The sequence below is a fragment of the Salmo salar genome, chromosome 23 (genome assembly GCF_965601325.2).
Source record: "Salmo salar chromosome 23, fSalSal1, whole genome shotgun sequence".
Taxonomy (NCBI): domain Eukaryota; kingdom Metazoa; phylum Chordata; class Actinopteri; order Salmoniformes; family Salmonidae; genus Salmo; species Salmo salar.
In genome coordinates this window covers 9,171,433-9,195,349 of record NC_138313.1, presented here as the reverse complement: position 1 = coordinate 9,195,349, position 23,917 = coordinate 9,171,433, and the positions used below count along the sequence as shown (strand labels likewise).

The following is a 23,917-nucleotide window of genomic DNA, read 5'->3' as shown; positions in this document are numbered from 1 at the left end:
CTCGAGGCTATAATCGCAGCCAAAGGGTCTGAATAATTATGGAAATGTGATATTACTTAACTATATATATTTTTATTTCTTTATTTGCCATTATGGGGTATTGTGTGTAGATTGATAGGGGGAAGCAATTTAATCAATTTCAGAATAAGGCTGTAACGTAACAAAATGTGGAAAAAGTCTGAATACTTTCTGAATGCACTATGTGCATAATGGATTATGGTCATTGTAGTAAAATACCATATTTTATGTGCTAAACTGTAGATTATTGGCCTGTTGGAAACTACAACTCCCTACTACATCACACAGTTCAGGCTGAATCTGATTTATCTCTAGAGAAACTGTAATGTGCGCATTGAGTTCACTGAAAAAACACAAACAAAATGGAATTCAAATAACTGAACCGACAGGTCAATTAGTTGTTTGAAAACCGAAAAATAACCGACATTTCTGTTAATCAGTTAGCGCTAGTATTGACTCGGGTGTGAATAATTATGTAAATGAGATTTCTGTATTTTATTTTCAGTAAATTTGCAAAAATGTGAAACACTTTGTCATTATGGGGTGTTGCGTGTAGATGAGACATTTTTTATATTTAATCCATTTTGAATTTAGGCTGAAACACAACCAAATGAGGAATCAGTCAATGGGTATGAGTACTTTCTGAAGGCACTGTAGGTATTACAGACGGTTAGGTAGAGGTTGAAAATGTCAGTGAAGACACTTGCCAGCTGATCAGCGTATGCTCCGAGATGGCGCTGCAGTAGATAGTGGCCATTCTACGCTGATCTTAATTTCTTTTGTACATAATATTTCCTTTGACCGAAAACGGCTTCTGGACATCAGAACAGCGATCACTAACTTTGATTTGGATGAATATTTCTACTTCAACGATTCGGCAGCTCTAGACGTTCTGCTTACTCCGGACTAGGCCCAGTCTGGCCAGGGACCAGGCCACAGCAGGGACCATAATGGTGTCAGAGGGAACCGTAAGGCCTCCAGCTTGGTCATGGCCAGGAAGAGCGAGTCCTCAGGGACCATAATAGTAATGTTTGGCCCACAACAGAACTGCTTCCCTATTTTATTTTTTTTCTGTTGTGTGATATACAGCAGTGTCAGAGGGAACCGTAAGGCCACCACCAGGGTCAGGGAGAGAGAGCCCTCAGTCCACAGCATTTTCATTATTTTTATTTAACTACAGTGAGGGGAAAAAAGTATTTGATCCCCTGCTGATTTTGTACGTTTGCCCACTGACAAAGAAAGGATCAGTCTATCATTTTAATGGTAGGTTTATTTGAACAGTGAGAGACAGAATAACAACAACAAATTATAAATTGATTTGCATTTTAATGAGGGAAATAAGTATTTGACCCCCTCTCAATCAGAAAGATTTCTGGCTCCCAGGTGTCTTTTATACAGGTAACAAGCTTAGATTAGGAGCACACTCTTAAAGGGAGTGCTCCTAATCTCTGCTTGTTACCTGTATAAAAGACACCTGTCCACAGAAGCATTCAATCAATCAGATTCCAAACTCTCCACCATGGTCAAGAATAAAGAGCTCTCCAAGGATGTCAGGGACAAGATTGTAGACCTACACAAGGCTGGAATGGGCTACAAGACAATCGCCAAGCAGCTTGGTGAGAAGGTGACAACAGTTGGTGCGATTATTCGCAAACGGAAGAAACACAAAAGAACTGTCAATCTTCCTCGGCCTGGGGCTCCATGCAAGATCTCACCTCGTGGAGTTGCAATGATCATGAGAACGGTGAGGAATCAGCCCAGAACTACACGGGAGGATCTTGTCAATGATCTCAAGGCAGCTGGGACCATAGTCACCAAGAAAACAATTGGTAACACACTACGCCGTGAAGGACTGAAATCCTGCAGCGCCCGCAAGGTCCCCCTGCTCAAGAAAGCACATATACATGCCCGTTTGAAGTTTGCCAATGAATATCTGAATGATTCAGAGGACAACTGGTGAAAGTGTTGTGGTCAGATGAGACCAAAATGGAGCTCTTTGGCATCAACTCAACTCGCACTTTGGAGGAGGAGGAATGCTGCCTATGACCCCAAGATCACCATCCCCACCGTCAAACATGGAGGTGGAAACATTATGCTTTGGGGGTGTTGGACAGGGCCATGTACCGTCAAATCTTGGGTGAGAACCTCCTTCCCTCAGCCAGGGCATTGAAAATGGGTCGTGGATGGGTATTCCAGCATGACAATGACCCAAAACACACGGCCAAGGCAACAAAGGAGTTGCTCAAGAAGAAGCAGATTAAGGTCCTAGAGTGGCCTAGACAGTCTCCAGACCTTAATCCCATAGAAAATCTGTGGAGGGAGCTGAAGGTTCGAGTTGCCAAACGTCAGCCTCAACCTTAATGACTTGGAGAAGATCTGCAAAGAGGAGTGGGACAAAATCCCTCCTGAGATGTGTGCAAACCTGGTGGCCAACTACAAGAAACATCTGACCTCTGTGATTGCCAACAAGGGTTTTGCCACCAAGTACTAAGTCATGTTTTGCAGAGGGGTCAAATACTTATTTCCCTCATTAAAATGCAAATCAATTTATAACATTTTTGACATGTGTTTTTCTGGATTTTTTGTTGTTATTCTGTCTCTCACTGTTCAAATAAACATACCATTAAAATTATAGACTGATCATTTCTTTGTCAGTGGGCAAACGTACAAAATCAGCAGGGGATCAAATCATTTTTTCCCTCACTGTAGGAAAGCCAGTTGGAAACACTGGGCGAATTGTGCCCTACCCTATGGGATTCCCAATCATGGCCGGTTGTTATAGCCAGGAAACGAACCAGGGTGTCTTGTGACGCTGCTAGCACTGAGATGCAGTGCCTTAGACCGCTGCGCCACTCGGGAGCCCTTATAGCAAGGACCATAATATATAATAATGTTTTGCCCACTACAGAACACCTACCCTTGACTATACTGTACCTGTCCTTCAGAGTGACCAGACTACTGCTGTAAATGAACTGGCCTTATCTGTTAAGTTATTATGCCTTCCCTGCCATTTTCCACTTTTCCAACGTGTGTGTGTGTGTGTGTGTGTGTGTGTGTGTGTGTGTGTGTGTGTGTGACATCTTTGACTGTAAGCAACTATATAATATTTATTTTGGGAAAGAAGTATGTTCAATAGGAAACCGATTTTAGCAGGTCCGCAACTTCATCATGGCACGCAAAGACACAGATTTCCAAGTGTGTCATCATACAAAAACGTATGTCTTATTAGTTTTTGAAGTTACAAGCGTGAAACCTTGAACATAGACTGCGGACACCCTGTGGAAGCCATATTAATTGCATCCAGGGAGCTATTTTACAATGTGCTTTCTCTTGCATTTTCTAAGAGGATGGTCTCTATCTCCAAAAAAAAAAAAGTTGGTTTTTCTTTGGATTTTCTCCTACCATATCTATTGTGTTATATTCTCCTACATTATTTGAACATTTCTACAAACTTCAAAGTGTTTTCTTTCCAATGGTACCAATTATATGCATATCCTGGCTTCAGGGCCTGAGCTACAGGCAGTTTACTTTGGGCACGTCATTCAGGCGGAAATGGCGAAAAAAGGGGCCTAGCCCTAAGAAGTTGTTTAATGGTTTGATATTCACTGCTAAGCTTCTCTCTCCTCACCTCCCTGCAGGACTGTAGCAGCTGAGGTGAGAAAGCAGATTGCTGGTCAGTATGGGGGCTCCCCACAGCTCCTCAAGAACCTCAACGTGAGTGCCGCCGCAAGCAACACCGTAGGCTTCTAACCACAATGCATCTTGGTGTTTTTGCAGAGGGAGAGGTAGAGGTACATGGACAGAGGGGGAAGGGTTTGAGTGTATCAGCTAACAATTAACAGGTCCATTCTTCACATCCTCTCACCCCTACGGTGTGGTCAGTGATAGCACTGCCTTGCTCCACTCACCAGTAATGAATGAGTAGGTGTGTCTAATCTCTTGACCTATACATGCATACATACAGCTAGCTAGCTGGTTGAGAGAATACCAAGAGTGTGCAAAGCTGTCATCAAGGCAAAGTGTGGTTACTTAAAATATTTATTTTAATACTTTGTTGGTTACTACATGGTTCCATATGTGTTATTTCAAAGTTTTGATGTCTTCACAATTATTCTACAATGTATGACTGCTAAATATATGACTGCTAAATGAATGACTGCTACTCTACACACATGGCGGCACGTGTACAACACGAGGCTCGGCGTCTACCCAGATTTAGCAAATTAGCAGTAATTTACTTAACCTGTTAGGGCTAGGGGGCAGTATTGACACGGCTGGATAAAAAACGTACCCGATTTAATCTGGTTACTACTCCTGCCCAGTAACTAGAATATGCATATAATTATTGGCTTTGGATAGAAAACACTCCAAAGTTTCTAAAACTGTTTGAATGGTGTCTGTGAGTATAACAGAATTCAAATGGCAGGTCAAAACCTGAGAAGATTCTGTACAGGAAGTACCCTGTCTGACCATTTCTTGGCCTTCTTTGCCATCTCTATCCATTACAAAGGATCTCTGCTGTTACGTGACACTTCCTACGGCTCACATGGGCTCTCAGAAGGCAGCAAAAAGCTGAATCGTGGCTTTGCAGGCTCTGGCTGAAAAAAAGTAGCGCGTTTGGTTAGTGGCTGGTTACAGTACTGTGAGACTCAGGCTCGTGCCCGCGTCGACAGAATGCTTTGTTTTCTTTCCTCTGTTTACCTAAAAGGAGATTCCCGGTTGGAATATTATCGCTTTTTTTACGAGAAAAATGGCATAAAAATGGATTTTAAACAGCGGTTGACATGCTTCGAAGTACGGTAATGGAATATTTAGAATTTTTTTGTCACGAATTGCGCCATGCTCGCGACCCTGATTTACCATTTCGGATAGTGTCTGGAACGCACGAACAAAACGCCACTATTCGGATATAACGATGGATTATTTTGGACCAAACCAACATTTGTTATTGAAGTAGCAGTCCTGGGAGTGCATTCTGATGAAGACAACAAAGGGAATCAAACTTTTGTTATAGTAAATTGGAGTTTGGTCAGGGCTAAACTTGGTCGGTGTCTAAATGGCTAGCCGTGATGGCTGGGCTATCTACTGAGAATATTGCTTTCACCGAAAAGCTATTTTAAAATCGGACACCTCGATTGCACAAAGGAGTTCTGTATCTATAATTCTTAAAATAATTATGTTTTTTGTGAACGTTTATCGTGAGTAATTTTGTAAATTCATCGGAGGTTTGCGGGGGTATGCTAGTTCTGAACGTCACATGCTAATGTAAAAAAGCTGTTTTTTGATATAAATATGAACTTGATTGAACAAAACATGCATGTATTGTATAACATAATGTCCTAGGGTTGTCATCTGATGAGGATCATCAAAGGTTAGTGCTGCATTTAGCTGTCTTCTGGGTTTTTGTGACATTATATGCTAGCTTGAAAAATGGGTGTCTGATTATTTCTGGCTGGGTACTCTGCTGACATAATCTAATGTTTTGCTTTCGTTGTAAAGCCTTTTTGAAATCGGACAGTGTGGTTAGATTAACGAGAGTCTTGTCTTTAAAATGCTGTAAAATAGTCATATGTTTGAGAAATTGAAGTAATAGCATTTCTAAGGTATTTGAAAATCGCGCCACTGGATTAGACTGGCTGTTGCGTAGGTGGGACGAATTCGTCCCGCCTAGCCCAGAGAGGTTAATTACATTTACATGATTAGTTGAATCACGTAATAATAATTACAGAGAATTGATTTGATAAAATAAGTCTTCAATTTATTGATGCCAAAGACACGACACCGACAAAGCTATTGGGCTAGAGGGGCGCGACGTCTTCAGGGCTGATCGTACTGCAGAAGACTCTGGTAAGACCAGAGGAGGTGGTCTGTGCATTTATGTAAACAAAGCATGGTGTACAGACAGTAACATAACCGGGAGTCACTGCTCAACCAGTCTAGAGTACCTGATGATTAGGTGTAGACCTTTCTACTTGCCTCGGGAGCTTACATCCATTGTTGTTACTGCAGCCTATATACCTCCGGATGCTAATGTTAAACTAGCAATGAAAGACCTGCAGGTTGCTATTAGCAAACAGAAAACTACACATCCTGATGGTGCTTTTATTGTTGCAGGGGATTTTAACCACTCAAATCTGAACTGTTTTTTTCCCCCAAATTCCACCAAAATGTCTCCTGGCCCACTAGAGACAATACAGTAGACCACATGTATACAAACATTCCGGAGGCTTACAAAGGCATTCCCTTCCCCCACCTGGGACTGTCTGATCACCTTTCACTGTTCCTACTTCCCAAGTATTTACCCCTCATTAAACCTGTGAAACCATCAGTCGGGACAGTCAAAGTGTTGCCAGAGGTGTCAGACCCATTACTACAGCACCAGTTTCAACACACAGACTGGAGATTGTTTGCCACTCAGCCCACCCTTGACTCCCATACAGACAATGAAACATGTGTTTCTTCCATTGTTGATGCGGATGTAATCCAGAATGTCACCACCCATAAACTAAGAAAGACCTTCCCCAACCAGAAGCTTTGGATGAACAGAGAGGTCTGACTACTGCTAAAGGCACGCGACGCTGCTTTCACATCCGGCGAAGTCCTGTCTTAGACAACTTCACCTCCTCAACCCTGAACCTGAACACCGGTGTGCCACAGGGCTGCTTGCTGAGCCCCCTCCTGTACTCTTCACCTACGACTGTGTTCCTGTTCACTGTTCCAACACCATCGTCAAGTTCGCAGATGACACCACAGTGGTAGGCCTGATCAGTGACAATGACGAGTCAGCCTACAGGAAGGAGGTCAAGCACCTGGATGCATGGTGTGCTGACAACAACTTGGTCTTCAATGCAAAGGTAACCAAGGAGCTCATTGTGGATTTACCGGAAGTCTAAAAGCTGCAGCCACGCCCCAGTTCTCAGTGATGGCACTGAGGTGGAGCGTGTGCCCAGCTTCAAATTCTTGGGTGTCTACATCTCCGAGGACCTTTCCTGGACCCTCAACACCTTCAACCCTGGTCAAAAAGGCGCCGCAGCGCCTGTACTTTTTGAGGAGGCTGAAGAATGCCCGCCTGTCTCCCAAGATCCTGGTGAAGTTTTACCGCTGCGCGGTCGAGAGCATTCTGACTAACTGCGCCACAATGTGGTTTGGCGGATGCTCCGTGGCTGACCGGAAGGCCTTGCAATGGGTGGTGAAAACTGCCCAGCACATCACTGGTGCCCAGCTCCCTGCCATTGTAGACCTCCAGCGCAAGCGGTGTCTGCGTAGGGCACCCAGCATCATCAGGGACCCTTCACATCCATGCTACAAGCTGTGTGCCCTCCACCATCAGGCAGGTGGCACAGGTCTCTACGTTCCCGCACTAGCAGGCTTAAGAACAGTTTCGTTCCAGCTACTGTAACCCTGCTGAACTTTGACACGGTACTAGCCATGTCCACCCGCCCACCGCTTAGTACTGCCTCTCAGGGACCTTGTTGCACTACTCTCTTTGCACTCTTCTCTTTATTATCCCCCCCCCCCCCCCCCCCCCCAATTGGAGTAAACTAATGGACAATATCACTTAGGCTTCTACTTCCAGCTTTTACGGACATGGTATATTTTACATAAGTTATCTTTTGTTTGTTTTTAGTCCCATCCTTCAGCTACCCTCAACCCCTCCCATCTATCTACGACGACCATCCAGTTTAATTTCTATTTGCCATATATTTCAACTGTGTTGTTTCACAAAAGTTCTGAACCTATATGCATTTTACAGACACCGTGTATTTATCTTGTTTTTTTTGTTATTTTTAGTCCCACCCTTCAGCTCCCCTCAACCCCTCCCATCTATCGCTGAACACCATCCAGTTGATTTCTATTTGCCATATATTTTTCAATTGTGCTATGATGTTTCACAGAAGGTCTGAAGCTTTCGATTCTCATAGTTTTTACAAATTGTAAATAAAGAAACATTTTTTAAGTATTATTGATCGACTGACTCTGACTTTTCAAATCACCCAGCAGTGCTATATGCACAGTTAACTCCAGGTAAATGTTGCAATTCTTCATCCATTCCTGAACCTATGTCAAAAATCAATCTGCAAAGCTTGGATTGTTGTATCTCCCATATATTTAACATTCTGTTGGTTGAAAGAATTTTGTATAATAATTTTAATTGAAAAACTCAGTTTTGAATCTGGTGTCGTTTTGTGTATCAGTATATAAACCATGTTCAATGGAAACGGTACATCGAAATCTCTTCCCGACTACACCGAACAAAAATATTAATGCAACACGTAAAGTGTTAGTCCCATCTTTCATGAGCTGAAATAAAAATCCCAGAAATTGTCCGTACACACAACTAATTTCTCTCAAATTTTAACCTTCCTGTTAGTGAGCATTTCTCCTTTTCCAAGAAAATCCATCCCCCTGACAGGTGTGGCATATCAATAAGCTGATTAAACCGCATGATCATGGGTGACATCTGCTGATGTAAAAAGGGCATTATTAATACATTTGATTTGATTACACAGGTGCACCTTGTGCTGGGGACAATTTAAAGACCACTTTTAAAATGTGCAGTTTTGTCACACAACACAAGGCCACAGATGTCTCAGGCTTTGAGGCTTGCATGCAATTGGCACACTGACTGCCTGAATGTCCACCAGAGCTGTTGCCAGATAATTGAATGTTAATTTCTCAACCATAAGCTGCCGCCAACGTCACTTTAGAGAATTTGGCAGTACGTCCAACCGACCTTAAAAACGCAGACCACATGTAACCACACCAGCCCAGGACCTCCACATCCGGCCCAAAAATCGACCCCTGTGGTACACCTTTTACACATACTGAACAAAAATATAAACGCAACATGGAACAATTTTAAAAGATTTTATTAAGTTACAGTTCATATTTCAGGAAATCAGTCAATTGAAATACATTCATTAGGCCCTAATCTATGGATTTGACATGACTGGGAATACAGATATGCATCTGTTGGTAACGGATACCTTAAAAAATAAAATAGGGCATTGATCAGAAAACCAGTCGGTATCTTATATGACCACCATTTGCCTCATGAAGCGCGACACATCTCCTTTGCATAGAGTTGATCAGGTTGTTGATTGTGGCCAGTGGAATGTTCTCCCACTCCTCTTCAATGGCTGTGACACAACTGAACATTTTAGTTGCCTTTTATTTTCCACAGTACAAGGTGCACCTGTGTAATGATCATGCTGTTTAATCAGCTTCTTGATATGCGACACCTGTCAGGTGGATGGATTATTTTGGTGAATGAGGAATGCTCAGTTACGGGGATATAAACAAATGTGTTTACAAAATTTGAGAGAAACCTTTTGTGTGTATGGAACATATCTGGTATCTTTTATTTCAGCTCATGAAACATGGGACCAACACTTTACATGTTGCGTTTCTATTTTTGTTCAGTATATTTTGCAATCTGTATGGCACAGCTGTCAATTATTTTTGTCCTTAAATGAAACTGGTAGACTTTTTCATTTATCACAATTTTCTTTAACCAATTTTGGTCTTTAATGCAGCGCTGACAGACAAGTTCCTAACTTTCTCCCCCTTCCACTCCTTTTTTAAGATACTTGGTTATAATTTTGCATAGAGCAGATATGTCCATATATTTCTGTTAGCTGCATGTGGGATAACTCCACCAGTCCTATTTCTGATATAATTTAAGGTTATACAGTTTTCCAAATTTGTTTTTATCAACTAGTATATTTGAGTTGAACCATTATTTGTTGTAATATTTGTTCTGCCTTGTTGTGGATTAAACTGAAATTGCAACAGACTTTCTGTGGCTTGTTTTAAAATAGTGATATTTAGAAAATGTCATTTAAAAAAGAGAGGTTGTAATCGAAATAAAGTTTTTAAAAAAGCCATTCTTGAACAGGTGCTATACATTTATTAAATAAAAAGCTTACCTTGACTTGGAAGAGTTTTTGAATGTTGGATAACCATAGCCAGCTAGCTGACAATAGCATCCCTCTCTGTGTGAGCTGGGTTTGAGTGGACTATACTAGCAAACTAGCTAAGCTAGTTAAGTAAGTAAAAATTGAAAGTTATTAAAAAACAATACTACGAAATAAAGCTAGCTCGCTCTCCTCTCTCGCTTCTCCTTAATTTTTGAAGAAATTTCTTGAATGGTTCAACTTTTTTGGGGATGATTTCTGGCGGCTAACCCAGTTAGGTAGGCCTTCGGGTAGGCCTTTTTCAGATATATTCTCAGATTTTTTTGTATTCACTCTAACAAAGCCTCTCCTCTCTGTTTCCAGGTGCTTCTCACAGAGGCAGTGGAGCCAGTGGATTTTGAGGAGTACCTCCGCACTCACCCACCTATCATCGAGTCGGGCCCCCTGAGGGACCTGATCGAGTTCCCCCCAGACGACATCGAGGTGGTCTGCACCCCCAGAGAGTGTCGCACAGTGGGACAGGCCGTGCCTGAGGAAGGGTAGGTGCTGGACTGGGACAATACTGACTGGCTGGGTTAGAGTTGGTCCTGAGGAACTCAATCAATACAACTTAATTTCAAGCCTTTTTTATATCAAGTTATCAAAAAGGGCTTTACCGTAGACCCCCCCCCCAAAAAAAGCCCCAAACAGTAGGAGCTGAGTCTGTATTATCAGCTGAGACATTATCAGATTCCTCTAGGCCTACATCAGGTCTAACTCAGTTGCAGCAAACAGGATGCATCTCCTCATTTTAACACAATTGCACCAATTGATTTACCAAATGAATAAAGCAAATAACTGTTCTGGTTTTGACGTCCGGTAAATCTATTTTTGGTTGCAAGCACCCTTTTTAATGGGTTACAGAAGAAAATGTAGAGTTAAGAACGTACTCGTCCTTTACCGACCTTAATGGGTATTGCCTCCCCACTTTTTAAAGTGATCGGTTGTTTTCAGACACCAGCTGTTGCCATTCCTGGATTTCGTGAAGGGTCCGATGAGGGCCACCCCTAACATTTAAATTGTTAGGGAGAAGATTTAGGTTATTCTTACTCATATCTGTGTCATACAGTATGCAGATTTTAATATTTGTAAAGATACTGACACACACACACACATTCTATAATATTGAACTTTTCTTTGGTCAAATAAAGCAACCATTACAAAACAACTTATCAGGGCAAAATTTGAGTTGGGACACTTACCGATCATGTGCCATGGTGAAACAACTTTGATGGGCTTCAGCTCCGGCGCCACAGTCTTCGCCCTCTCAAACTTCTGGCATGCTAGACAGGGTACTGAGCTTTTAAGCAAAAAGTGACATTCATTAAAATTATAATAATTTCAGATATAATAGAACGTGATTGATAAACAAAAGGTTATTTCACTTGCCCAGCTGTCCTTCACCTTGACAATTCCCCGTCAGAAGAAGAGAACAGTAGGTTGATTTTGGCAATCATGCGTTTCACTCCGAAATGGCCAGCATACATCTTGGTCAGCACGGCCTCCTTCTGCTCCTTAGTAAAAAAATCCCCCTCCTGTGTGGCTGGCCATCCTTCCCCTTTAGGTACATATGATTGCCTAACAAGTTGGATGAGAAGAGTTGTTGAAATACTCGAGTCTAAGTACATTTGCACTGCTGTCTTTCTCTCTCTGTTTCTCTCTCCATCACTGTCTTCCTCTCTCACTTTCATCCTTTCTCACATTCTTCTGTCTGTCTGGCGAAGACACCTAGTTAAGGGCATTTGGAATTACCATTACTTTTTGACAGGGGGGACACTTTTTGTCATGACAGGGCCTCTAAAATGTTCTCTAAACGGGCCGATCTCGCCACCTGCCACGCCCACCACCTAAGCCCCTTTTTGAACTAGAAACCCCCCAGAAATATCTAATCAGTAATAGCTCTATTAACTACGCTTCCCTCTGCAACATATGAACGTTAAAGCTCACTGAACACATCTGGTGTTGAGGATGAGACTTTGACTGTAACGTGCGGTATCTCTTTGCCTTCCAGGCACAATGACGCCCACGTCAGAGACTGTGTCAGGTCCTACACTGAGGACTGGGCCGTTGTCAACAGAAGGTAAGGCTCCTCTCTTATTATTTAGGGAGTGTGTCCTTTGTATAAAACCTATTCATTACATCTTAACACCCACATTTTAACCCTTATTTTACACATTTTTACAATTACACCTGGCAGCTAGTTATTTATTACACCTCAACACTCGCATTCTGGTCTACTTATTTCAACAGATACCATAAGCTTGGTACTGGGTTTAACCCTAACACCCTGGACAAGCAGAAGGAGAGGCAGAAAGGCCTGCCCAAACAGGTGTTTGAGGCTGATGAGATGCCAGACGTTAGCGCTTATCAGGACGACCAGGTAACCCATAGCAATGGGGCAGTCGACTAGGTAACCCATAGCAACAGGGCGGTCATCTTACGCTTTCAATATTTTTATAGTGTGTGTGTATATAGGCCCTCTCTAACCTGTGTGTTTGTCCTATCCCAGGATGACCTGAAGCGTAGGTCCATATCCATAGACGACACTCCGCGTGGCAGCTGGGCCTGCAGTATCTTTGACCTGAAGAACTCTGTCCCCGACGCCCTCCTGCCCCATTTGCTGGACCGAGCCCCCAACGAGGAGATCGACCGCCACAATGAGGAGCACCGCAAGTCCAACCGCCATCGCGAGCTCTTCGCCCTGCATCCCGCCCTCGAAGAGGTTAGGACAGAGGCGTACACACACTGCTGCATTTCTCCATAGAGACTGGAGTGCCTTTTGACGTGTCTGGCCAGCGTTTGCTTCGCCAGGATCTTGTGCATGTCTGTCTCCTCACATTAATGTGTATCGTCAGCCATGATCAGGGTTGCCATGTCCTGCCGTTTTCCCGCAAATTGGGATAATTTGAAAATGATGTGGCAGGTGAAAATGTATTGGTTGCGTGTTTTTGGGCAACTTTTAAATTCCAGTGTGGCCTCCTTGGCAATTTAAAAAATATATATATTTCACTGTGACCTGCTGCTAACTATCAGGCAGTGAGGCAGCGTGTTGCTGAGTGAGTGAGGTGTGGAAGTAAAGGGCCAGAGCGGTGTCTGTGTGTTGACACTGCGCGCTGCAAGCAGACAGCTGAGTCACGTGAGTGAGAGGAGACAGAGCAGCAGGTGTCCACGTCGTGATAACTTTTTACCAGTTGTGGGTAGGCTATTTAGATTATCATTATGGAGACACACCTATTTCCAACCCTTTTCCCATAAAACATATTAACGCGTTAGAACGGATGCGCGTCAAGAATTAACGGCCATTAGACTTTAGGCGCTGTAGAGCGCATTAGATAAATTCGCTTGAAGGTGGTTTAAACTGCATTATAAACTGGGTGGTTCGAGCCCTGATTGCTGATTGGCTGACAGCCATGGTATATCAGACCGTATACCAAGGGTATGACGTAACATTTATTTTTACTGCTAATTATGTTGGTAACCAGCTTATAATAGCAATAAGGCACCTCGGGGGTTTGTGGTATATGGCCAATATACCACAGCTAAGTGCTGTGTCAAGACACTCCGCGATGCGTCGTGTGTAAGAACAGCTCTTAGCCGTGGTATATTGGCCATATACCACACCCCCTCATGCCTTATTGCTTAATGCGAGTGGGAATTTCAAATGGAAGTTATAGAACTAACTCGCGGTCTTCTGTTATGGACAGAAGATTAGCCATCTATCTTTTGGCCATTAATTAGCCTATTAATTTCTATGCCTATGTAGGCTACTGTAGTCTGCTGTTTTATACAATAAATATCACTGGAGTCATTGCAAATGAATTTGTGTCACTTGTGTAGCCTTCCTGGAGCTGTCAAATGGATTTATTAACTGTTGGAAAAAGTAGGGTACCAATGTCATACTTGAGTAAAAGTGAAAGTCACCCATTAAAAAAGAAAGTGAAAGTCACCCATTAAAATACTACTTGAGTAAAATTATTTGGTTTTAAATATACTTAAGTATCAAAAGTAAAAGTGTATATACAATTTCAAATTCCTTATATTAAGCAAATCGGATGGCACCATTTATTGTATTTATTTATGCATAGCCAGGGTTTATCTCCAACACTCAGACATAATTTACAAATGAAGTGTGTATGTTTAGTGAGTCCACCAGGTCAGAGGCAGTAGGGATGACCAGGGATGTTCTGTTGATAATTGTGTGAATTGGACCATTTTCCTGTCCTGCTAAACATTCCAAATATAACAAGTACTTTTGGGTGTCAGGGAAAATGTATGGAGTAAAAAGCACATTACATTCCTAAAGAAAATAGTAAAGTAAAAATATAATCAGTAAAGTACAGATACCCCCCCAACAACTACTTCAGTATTTTTACTTAAGTACTTTAAACCGCTGGATTTAATAAATAGGCTATATTATAACTGTGTGTTGTAGCCTTGTGTTATAATGCAATTATTAATGGCCATGTTTAGTTAATGAAATTAGAAGTTAGAACTGTGACCATGATCACAAATGATATCGCAATTGCTGATCAGCTGTTTAAAAAAAAATGGATAGTGGATCCATGCATGTGAAGCCCCTAAATAAGATTTGGTGTAACCAATTACCTTCAGAAGTCACATAGTTAGATTGCACACAGGTGGATTTTAAGTGTCACATGATCTGTCACATGATCTCAGTATATATACACCTGTTCTGAAAGGCCCCAGAGTCTGCAACACCACCAAGCAAGCGGCACCATGAAGACCAAGGAGCTCTCCAAACAAGTCAGGGAGAAGTACAGATCAGGGTTGGGTTGTAAAAAAAATATATCTGAAACTTTGAACATCCCACAAAGCACCATTTAAATCCATTATTAAAAAATGTTAAGAATATGGCACCACAACAAACCTGCCAAGAGAGGGTTGCTCACCAAAACTCACGGACCAGGCAAGGAGGGCATTAATCAGAGAGGCAACAAAGAGACCAAAGATAACCCTGAAGGAGCTGCAAAGCTCCACAGCGGAGATTGGAGTATCAGTCCATAGGACCACTTTAAGCCATACACTCCACAGAGCTGAGCTTTACGGAAGAGTGGCCAGAAAAAAGCCATTGCTTAAAGAAAAAATAAGCGAACACGTCTGGTGTTTGCCAAAAGGCACATGGGAGACTCCCCAAATATATGGAAGAAGGTACTCTGGTCAGATGAGACTAAAATGGAGCTTTCTGGCCATCAAGGAAAACGCTATGTCTGGCGCAAACCCAACACCTCTCATCAACCCGAGAACACCATCCCCATGTTTTTCATCAGCAGGGACTGGGTAACTGGTCAGAATTTAAGGAATGATGGATGGCGTGAAATACAGGGAAATTCTTGAAGGAAACCTGTTTGTCTTCCAGAGATTTGAGACTGGGACGGAGGTCCACCTTCCAGCAGGACAATGACCCTAAGCATACTGCCGAAGCAACACTCGAGTGGTTTAATGGGAAACATATAAATGTCTTGGAATGATCTAGTCAAAGCCCAGACATCAATCCAATTGAGAATCTGTGGTAGGACTTAGATTGCTGTACACCTGCGTAACCCATCCAACTTGAAGGAGCTGGAGCAGTTTTGCCTTGAAGAAAATCCCAGTGGCTAGATGTGCCAAGCTTATAGAGACACCCCAAGAAACTTGCAGCTGTAATTGCTGCAAAAGGTGGCTCTGCAAAGTATTGACTTTGGGGGGGGGGGGGGGGGGGTTTAACAATAAAAAAATATATTTTGCATCTTCAAAGTGGTAGGCATGTTGTGTAAATGAAATGATACAAACCCCCCCAAAATCCATTTTAATTCCAGTTTGTAAGACAACAAAATAGGAAAAATGCCGAAGGGTGAATACATTAGCAAGCCACTGTATCAGGGGCTATAGCTTGCATCTAGCTATCCAAACCATGGCAAAGTTTAATTACAATCATGAACTCAGATTTTTGTCAGTAGGCCTAGCCTAATTCTATTGATTGACAAGTAAATCTAATTGGCCATAATAACGGCACAATTGCCAGAAAATAATTTAACAGCAAATTATAATTTCTCTTGCTACATATTAAAATTATTTTATTAGTTCACAATAATTATTTTGATGGAAAACCACATTTTTCTTAGGTCATTAGAAGTTAAGTCGATATTCCTTAATTCGCTCAAAAACGTTAAACTACACTCTCGCCGCTGAAAAAAAATGGGGTAGTTTTCAGGCCTTGTGGGCAGGTTTTGAGTAGTCATTGGCCTAGAAATTTTAGCTAGACCTGGCAACCCTGTCTGCTAACGCTGTCACATCACCTGGCTTTTTAAAGCGACGAAAATTCACGGAGTAGACGCTACTGGTTTCACACAAGTGTGAAACTACGTTTCCTCAGATAGTGTTTATACACCGCATATTCCAATACATAATGTACCATACAAAAACGTATGTTCATGTTTTTCTTCTTCTTATTATTATATATTCTCTGCGTCCTCAGGAGGAACCCATAGAGCGCCACTGTGTGCCTGACGTCCCTAAGGAGCACTTTGGCCAGAGGTTACTCGTCAAGTGCTTGTCCTTGAAGTAAGTGGGGGAACACACCGACAGAACTTTTAAAAAGCATTTTAGCTGCACTCTTTTTAACTGCCTTCTGCTTTCTACTGACCCAATCCTTTTTCCCCTTCAAGGTTTGAGATCGAAATCGAGCCCATATTCGCCAGTTTGGCCTTATACGATGTCAAGGAAAAGAAAAAGGTAAGCTGTTATGTTTTCCTCAATGCCACTCGGCCTTGAGTTGTTGGGTCAGTCTCTGAGAAATCATTAAAAGTGGTTGGAGTCCAACATGAACAAGATGACTGGGCTATAAAAGTTTACATATGAGACCTGTTATCATTGTATGAATGCTCTTTAAGTCATACCATGTATCTGTATGAGTAACACTCAATCGTTGCTCATACGCATCAAACGTTAGAGCTAAGCGGTAACCAATTTAAAATAAAGTACCTCCAAGCCCCTCTTCCATGCTCAGTCAATTTACAGTGAACAAATATTTCAGAGTTTTTAGAAACTTCAATGTTGTCAGATTAAGTATTGGTAATGGATTGAGAAATACGTTGCACTAACCGATATCAATATCAGACTAGTGTCCTGTCTTTTTACACTGTTTATTCCATTCAAAATATCATGTCTCTCTCCCTCATCAGATATCAGAGAACTTCTTATTCGACCTGAACTCGGAGCAGACTAAAGGGATGCTGCGCTCCCACAACCAGACAGCAGCCATCTCCACCCTGGCCCGCTCAGCCATCTTCTCCATCACATACCCCTCCCAGGACGTCTTCCTCGTCATACAGGTCAGCGTCACGCACATTTCTAGAGTTGCAAAATTCCCTAAATGTAAAAAAAAAAAATCAGAAGGGAATAAGATGTAAGTAAATCATCCGACAGGGATTTCTGAAAAACCAGGGAATTTTTGCAATGTAAACTTAATCACTTCCTGTACATTGGATCTGCCGATCTGTATGTGAGTAGTGACTGATAACTTCCTTCATGTGTGTTGGCTGTCACCAGCTGGAGAAGGTGTTGCAGCAGGGAGATATAGGAGAGTGTGCAGAGCCCTACGTGGTCTTCAAAGAGTCCGACACAGCCAAGGTAAGAGCGTTCTTAAAAAAAAAAAAAAAAACATTCAAATAAGCAACAGACTCAAAGTGATGGTAATCTTTTCATAGATTAGGTAAGTTATGATGTTTATGGGTAGATTCAGTGGTGTAGATCACCGAACAGATGGAGGAAATGTATTGATTGTTTCTCCTTCCATATATAGAACAAAGAGAAGTTGGACAAGTTGCGTAGCCAGTCGGAGCAGTTCTGCACACGTCTGGGTCGGTACCGAATGCCCTTCGCCTGGACAGCCATCCACCTGATGAACATTGTGAACAGCGCTGGTAGCCTGGAGAGAGAGACTGAGCTAGAGATGGGACTTCCAGGTCAGAACGCAATAAAGTTGTACAGAGTTGAATTGATTACCACAGAGGATGGCCAGTTCTTCCTGGATGTCAGTGTCAGCTGAGAACAGAACAGGGCCGTGCAGATTGTCTATATGAGTCATCGGGTGGACATTAGTCATACTGGGGGTAAGGTTGCTGATGGAGAGGTTTCATACTGGGGGTGGGGACTCAGGGAACACATCTAGGCCGCTTTTCATCAATTGTTAACTTTATTATCATATGAAATTAAACATATCATTGAATATAGAGAGTAGAGGCTGGTCTATATGAATACCTTTGACCTTGTGATGTAATGATGATTCTGTAACTCTGACTACCCTGGCTGTGGCTTTCTGTTGCCCCCCCCAGAGAGGAAAGGGTCATGGTCAGAGAGGAGGAACTCGAGCATTGCGGGCCGGCGCTCCCTGGAGAGGACCACCAGTGGAGACGAGTCATGTAGCCTGAGCAGCTTCAGACCTGCTACCCTCACCGTCACCAACTTCTTTAAACAGGAGGGGGACAGGTTGAGTGATGAGGACCTGTATAAGTTTTTAGCTGACATGAGGAGGCCGTCTTCTGTACTGAGGAGACTGAGACCCATCACAGGTACAGTAACACCACCACCATCAGCACTACTCACTGCGTCAATAAACACAATCTTTTGAATTAAATCACCATATTAATCCATTAACTAGAAAAGGACCTTTACTGAAGTAAATGTGGTGTGCTTGCTAGTCTAGAGGTATTTATGGTTGTGAAATAGTATTACTCGTGGTAGTGACAGCAGTAGTAATGGTAGTATTGATGTCACTTGTTAAATAGACTTCAATCAGTGTAGATGAAGAGGAGGAAGGTTTTTTTTAAGCCTTGAGACAATTGAGACATGGATTGTGTGCCATTGAGGGTGAATGTGCAAGACAAAAGATGAAGTGCCTTTGAACGTGGGTATGGTAGTAAGTGCCAGGCGCACCGGTTTGAGTGTGTCAAGAACTGAAATGCAGCTGGGTTTTTCACGCTCAACAGTATCCAGTGTGTATCAAGAATGTTCCACCACCCAAAGGACATCCAGCCAACTTGACACAACTGTGGGAAGCATTGGAGTCAACATGGGCCAGCATCCCCTCGAACACACTACCCTGGCGTTACAAGCGTCATGCTCTACCAACTGAGCTACAACCAGTTTAAAAGCTGTGGCAAATCCAAATACTTCCCCTTCAAGCGTTGGAGAATTTATTTACATTTACAAATGGCACAGTTCTAAGCAATGTTGTATCTTTCCCATTTCATGCCAACCCGTGTCTATTTTATATAGAGGGTTATCTACTGATCATAGCATGTTTGTGTTGGAAACCGATCTGAAAACCCACAGCTGTGGCCTTGGACTGTTTCATGTAAATGTTGAAAATGGATCTTCTTGTAATTCTGGCTTCTCAAACCAACACAGACATTTTAGATAATAATTGAGACTTAGTTTTTAAAAATTGTGCCAGACTCTGATGTCTGAATGGATCCAATGTTTACAGAGCTGGAAGAGGTCGGGGTGTAGCGATATTCATAAAGAACATCTTGAAATTTGCTGTGTGTATTACCACCTCTGTCCCCAAACGATTTGAATGTCTTGTCCTAAATGTGGGCCTTTAATAATTCCCAACTAACGTTAGTGAGAGTTTATCGCCCTCCCAATTGCTCTTAGACAGCAAGACAGATAATTTGCTAACTGCTAATCTGAATTATTAATATTGGGTGATCTTAACCTGGATTGGTTGATGCCGGTATCAGATGGACTGAAAGATATTTGTACTGTGCTAAACTTAACTGATAACTAAACCAACCCGCCCCAACTTAAAACACCTTGAAAAATCAACTATTTTAGATATCATTCTGACCAACACCCTTTGTAAGTATACAGCCAATGGAATTTTTGCTAACAAGCTCAGTGACCGTTGTCCCATTGCCTACATGTGACATATCAAGCTACTTAAATAACGTTCACGCATTATTACAAAGATACATTTTAGAACTTTCACTTATCAACATTTCCTGTATGTCCTGGACGTTGTATGATTGGGTGGGTGGGTCCTCTCTCTGATTCAGATCAGGCCCTTAAATGTTTTCTCTCTCTGTTTAACTCTGTTGCAGATAAGCATGCCCCATATACACTGCTCAAAAAAATAAAGGGAACACTTAAACAACACAATGTAACTCCAAGTCAATCACACTTCTGTGAAATCAAACTGTCCACTTAGGAAGCAACACTGATTGACAATAAATTTCACATGCTGTTGTGCAAATGGGATAGACAACAGATGGAAATTATAGGCAATTAGCAAGACACCCCCAATAAAGGAATGGTTCTGCTTCCTATGCTTCCTGGCTGATGTTTTGGTCACTTTTGAATGCTGGTGGTGCTTTCACTCTAGTGGTAGCATGAGACGGAGTCTACCACCCACACAAGTGGCTCAGGTAGTGCAGCTCATCCAGGATGGCACATCAATGCGAGCTGTGGCAAGAAGGTTTGCTGTGTCTGTCAGCGTAGTGTCCAGAGCATGGAGGCGCTACCAGGAGACAGGCCAGTACATCAGGAGACGTGGAGGAGGCCGTAGGAGGGCAACAACCCAGCAGCAGGACCGCTACCTCCGCCTTTGTGCAAGGAGGAGCACTGCCAGAGCCCTGCAAAATGACCTCCAGCAGGCCACAAATGTGCATGTGTCTGCTCAAACGGTCAGAAACAGACTCCATGAGGGTGGTATGAGGGCCCGACGTCCACAGGTGGGGGTTGTGCTTACAGCCCAACACCGTGCAGGACGTTTGGCATTTGCCAGAGAACACCAAGATTGGCAAATTCGCCACTGGCGCCCTGTGCTCTTCACAGATGAAAGCAGGTTCACACTGAGCACGTGACAGACGTGACAGAGTCTGGAGACGCCGTGGAGAACGTTCTGCTGCCTGCAACATCCTCCAGCATGACCGGTTTGGTGGTGGGTCAGTCATGGTGTGGGGTGGCATTTCTTTGGGGGACCGCACAGCCCTCCATGTGCTCGCCAGAGGTAGCCTGACTGCCATTAGGTACCGAGATGAGATCCTCAGACCCCTTGTGAGACCATATCCTGGTGGGGTTGGCCCTGGGTTCCTGCAAGAGGAAGGCATTGATGCTATGGACTGGCCCGCCCGTTCCCCAGACCTGAATCCAATTGAGCACATCTGGGACATGATGTCTCGTTCCATCCACCAACGCCACGTTGCACCACAGACTGTCCAGGAGTTGGCGGATGCTTTAGGCCAGGTCTGGGAGGAGATCCATCAGGAGACCATCCGCCACCTCATCAGGAGCATGCCCAGGCGTTGTAGGGAGGTCATACAGGCACGTGGAGGCCACACACACTGCTGAGCCTCATTTTGACTTGTTTTAAGGACATTACATCAAAGTTGGATCAGCCTGTAGTGTGGTTTTCCACTTTAATTTTGAGTGTGACTCCAAATCCAGCCCTCCATGGGTTGATAAATTGGATTTCCATTGATTTATTTTTGTGATTTTGTTGTCAGCACATTCAACTATGTAAAGAAAATAGTATTTAATAAGATTATTTCATTCATTCAGATCTAGGATGTGTTATTTTAGTGTTCCCTTTATTTTTTTGAGCAGTGTACATGATTAAGGGTAAAGTAAAGATCTAACCCATGGTTCATGTATGAATTGTCCCCAAAAAATTGGATTGGGTGGTCTCCAGATTTTCATAGTTTCTTTACCGTAGCGGGTTATATGGCATGACCGGAAGTGCACACAAGGTGTCGCAATTTTAACAACAAAGAAATAGAAACAATAATATTTATTTTATTACATTTTTACGTACAAAGTAATTTATGCAACAGGGATCTTGATGCAGGAGGTGATTGAATGTCTCTGCTGTAACCAAGAAGCTTGATCTTGACATCTAACCACTTAGCTAGCAAGTTAGCAAACCAAATGCATAGCTAGAGCTGAATTTAATTTGACACATCTTAGATTTCTTATTGTTATACTTAGTTAGTTATAAGCAGTAGTGTCGCATGCACCCCCCAAAACAATATTCATTATTTGTAGTGGTGAGAATCCAACAAAATGTCACGTAGGGCCCCCAAAAGTCTAGTGCCGGCTTTATATGGATGTGGGTACGCTGACCCGCGTGCCACTGTGGCCCATCATGATGAGTTCAGGTTTTGTGTGGCCCCCACCCCCATCAAGGGGCGGCAGGGTAGCCTAGTGGTTAGAGCGTTGGGCCAGTAACCAAAAGGTTGCTAGATCGAATCCTCGAGCTGACAAGGTAAAAATCTGTCGTTCTGCCCCTGAACAAGGCAGTTAACCCACTGTTCCTAGTCCGTCATTGTAAATAAGAATTTGTTCTTAATTTACTTGCCTAGTTAAATAAAGGTAAAAAAATAAATAATAATAATTCTAAGTTACACATCCCTGCTCTAGAGGGAGTCCTTTATTCACCTCTAAACAGATAGCAAATCCACAATAGATGATTCACTTGATAATTTTTTACTGTAGCTTTCTGCCTCCCTCATTGTAGAACCATTTTTTAAAATTTAAATACATTTTACAACCAAGGCATGAGGTCGATTCAATTATACTTAGAGCTCCGAGACAGGATTGTGTCGAGTCACAGATCTGGGGAAGGGTACCAAAAAATGTCTGCAGCATTGAAGGTCCCCAATAACACACATACCTTTGACTATTGGATGTTCTAATAGGTACTTTAGTATTGCCAGCCTAATCTCGGGAGTTGATAGGCTTGAAGTCCTAAACAGCGCAATGCTTGAAGCATTGCGAAGAGCTGCTGGCAAACGCAGTAAAGTGCTGTTTGAATGAATGCTTACGAGCCTGCTGCTGCCTCCCGCCGCTCAGTCAGACTGCTCTATCAAATATCAAATCATAGACTTAATTATAATATAATAAACACACAGAAATACGAGCCTTAGGTCATCAATATGGTCAAATCCGGACACTATCATTTCGAAAACAAAATGTTTATTCATTCAGTGAAATACGGAACCGTTCCGTAATTTATCTAACGGGTGGCATCCCTAAGTCTAAATATTGCTGTTACATTGCACAACCTTCAATGTTATGTCATAATTACGTAAAATTCTAGCAAATTAGTTCGCAACGAGCCAGGCGGCCCGAACTCCTGCATATACCCTGACTCTGTTCCACAGAACGCAAGAGAAGTGACACAATTTTCCTAGTTAAAAGAAATTCATGTTAGCAGGAAATATTAACTAAATATGCCTAATTTTTCAGAATAAAAGCCTGAAACAATGTCTAAAGACTTCACATCTAGTGGAAGCCATAGGGAACGCAATCTGGGTCATGTCCCTTTATATGGTGGATAGGCTTTCAATGGAAAAACACCCATTTCAAAATAATGGCACTTCCTGGATGGATTTTCCTCAGGTTTTCGCCTGCCATATCAGTTCTGTTATACTCACAGACATTATTTTAACAGTTTGGAAACTTTAGAGTGTTTTCTATCCATATCTACCATATATGCATATCCTAGCTTCTGGGCCTGAGTAAAAGGCAGTTTACTTTGGGCACGATTTTCATCCGGATGTCAAAATACTGCCCCCTAGCCCAAAGAGGTTAAAATAAATTCATGTTAGCAGGCAATATTGACTAAATATGCAGGTTTAAAAGTATATAGTTGTGTATTGATTTTAAGAAAGGCGTTGATGTTTATGGTTAGGTACACATTGGTGCAACGACAGTGGTTTCTTTCGCGAATGTGCTTGTTAAATCACCCGTTTGGCGAGGTAGGCTGTGATTCAATGATAAATTAACAGGCACCGCATCGATTATATGCAACGCAGGACAAGCTAGATAAACTAGTAATATCATCAACCATGTGTAGTTAACTAGTGATTATGATAGATTGATTGTTTTTTATAAGATACGTTTAATGCTAGCTAGCACCTAACCTTGGCTCCTTGCTGCAC

At 42.4% G+C, this 23,917-nt stretch overlaps 1 protein-coding gene across 11 annotated transcripts in view; it reads left to right on the top strand.

Moving 5' to 3' along the window:
• Nucleotides 1-23,917, top strand: part of LOC106584026 (dedicator of cytokinesis protein 7) — a 105,927-nt gene that overhangs the window by 5,347 nt on the left and 76,663 nt on the right. For all 11 annotated transcript variants that reach the window (XM_014168813.3, XM_014168812.3, XM_082967904.1 and 8 more), the window contains exons 2-12: nt 3,657-3,732; nt 10,299-10,474; nt 11,986-12,054; nt 12,225-12,354; nt 12,484-12,696; nt 16,450-16,535; nt 16,640-16,706; nt 17,156-17,305; nt 17,523-17,603; nt 17,776-17,938; nt 18,308-18,544. In XM_014168813.3, the coding sequence (XP_014024288.3) occupies nt 3,657-3,732; nt 10,299-10,474; nt 11,986-12,054; nt 12,225-12,354; nt 12,484-12,696; nt 16,450-16,535; nt 16,640-16,706; nt 17,156-17,305; nt 17,523-17,603; nt 17,776-17,938; nt 18,308-18,544 (1,448 nt within the window). The remainder of the gene's footprint in view (nt 1-3,656; nt 3,733-10,298; nt 10,475-11,985; nt 12,055-12,224; nt 12,355-12,483; nt 12,697-16,449; nt 16,536-16,639; nt 16,707-17,155; nt 17,306-17,522; nt 17,604-17,775; nt 17,939-18,307; nt 18,545-23,917) is intronic.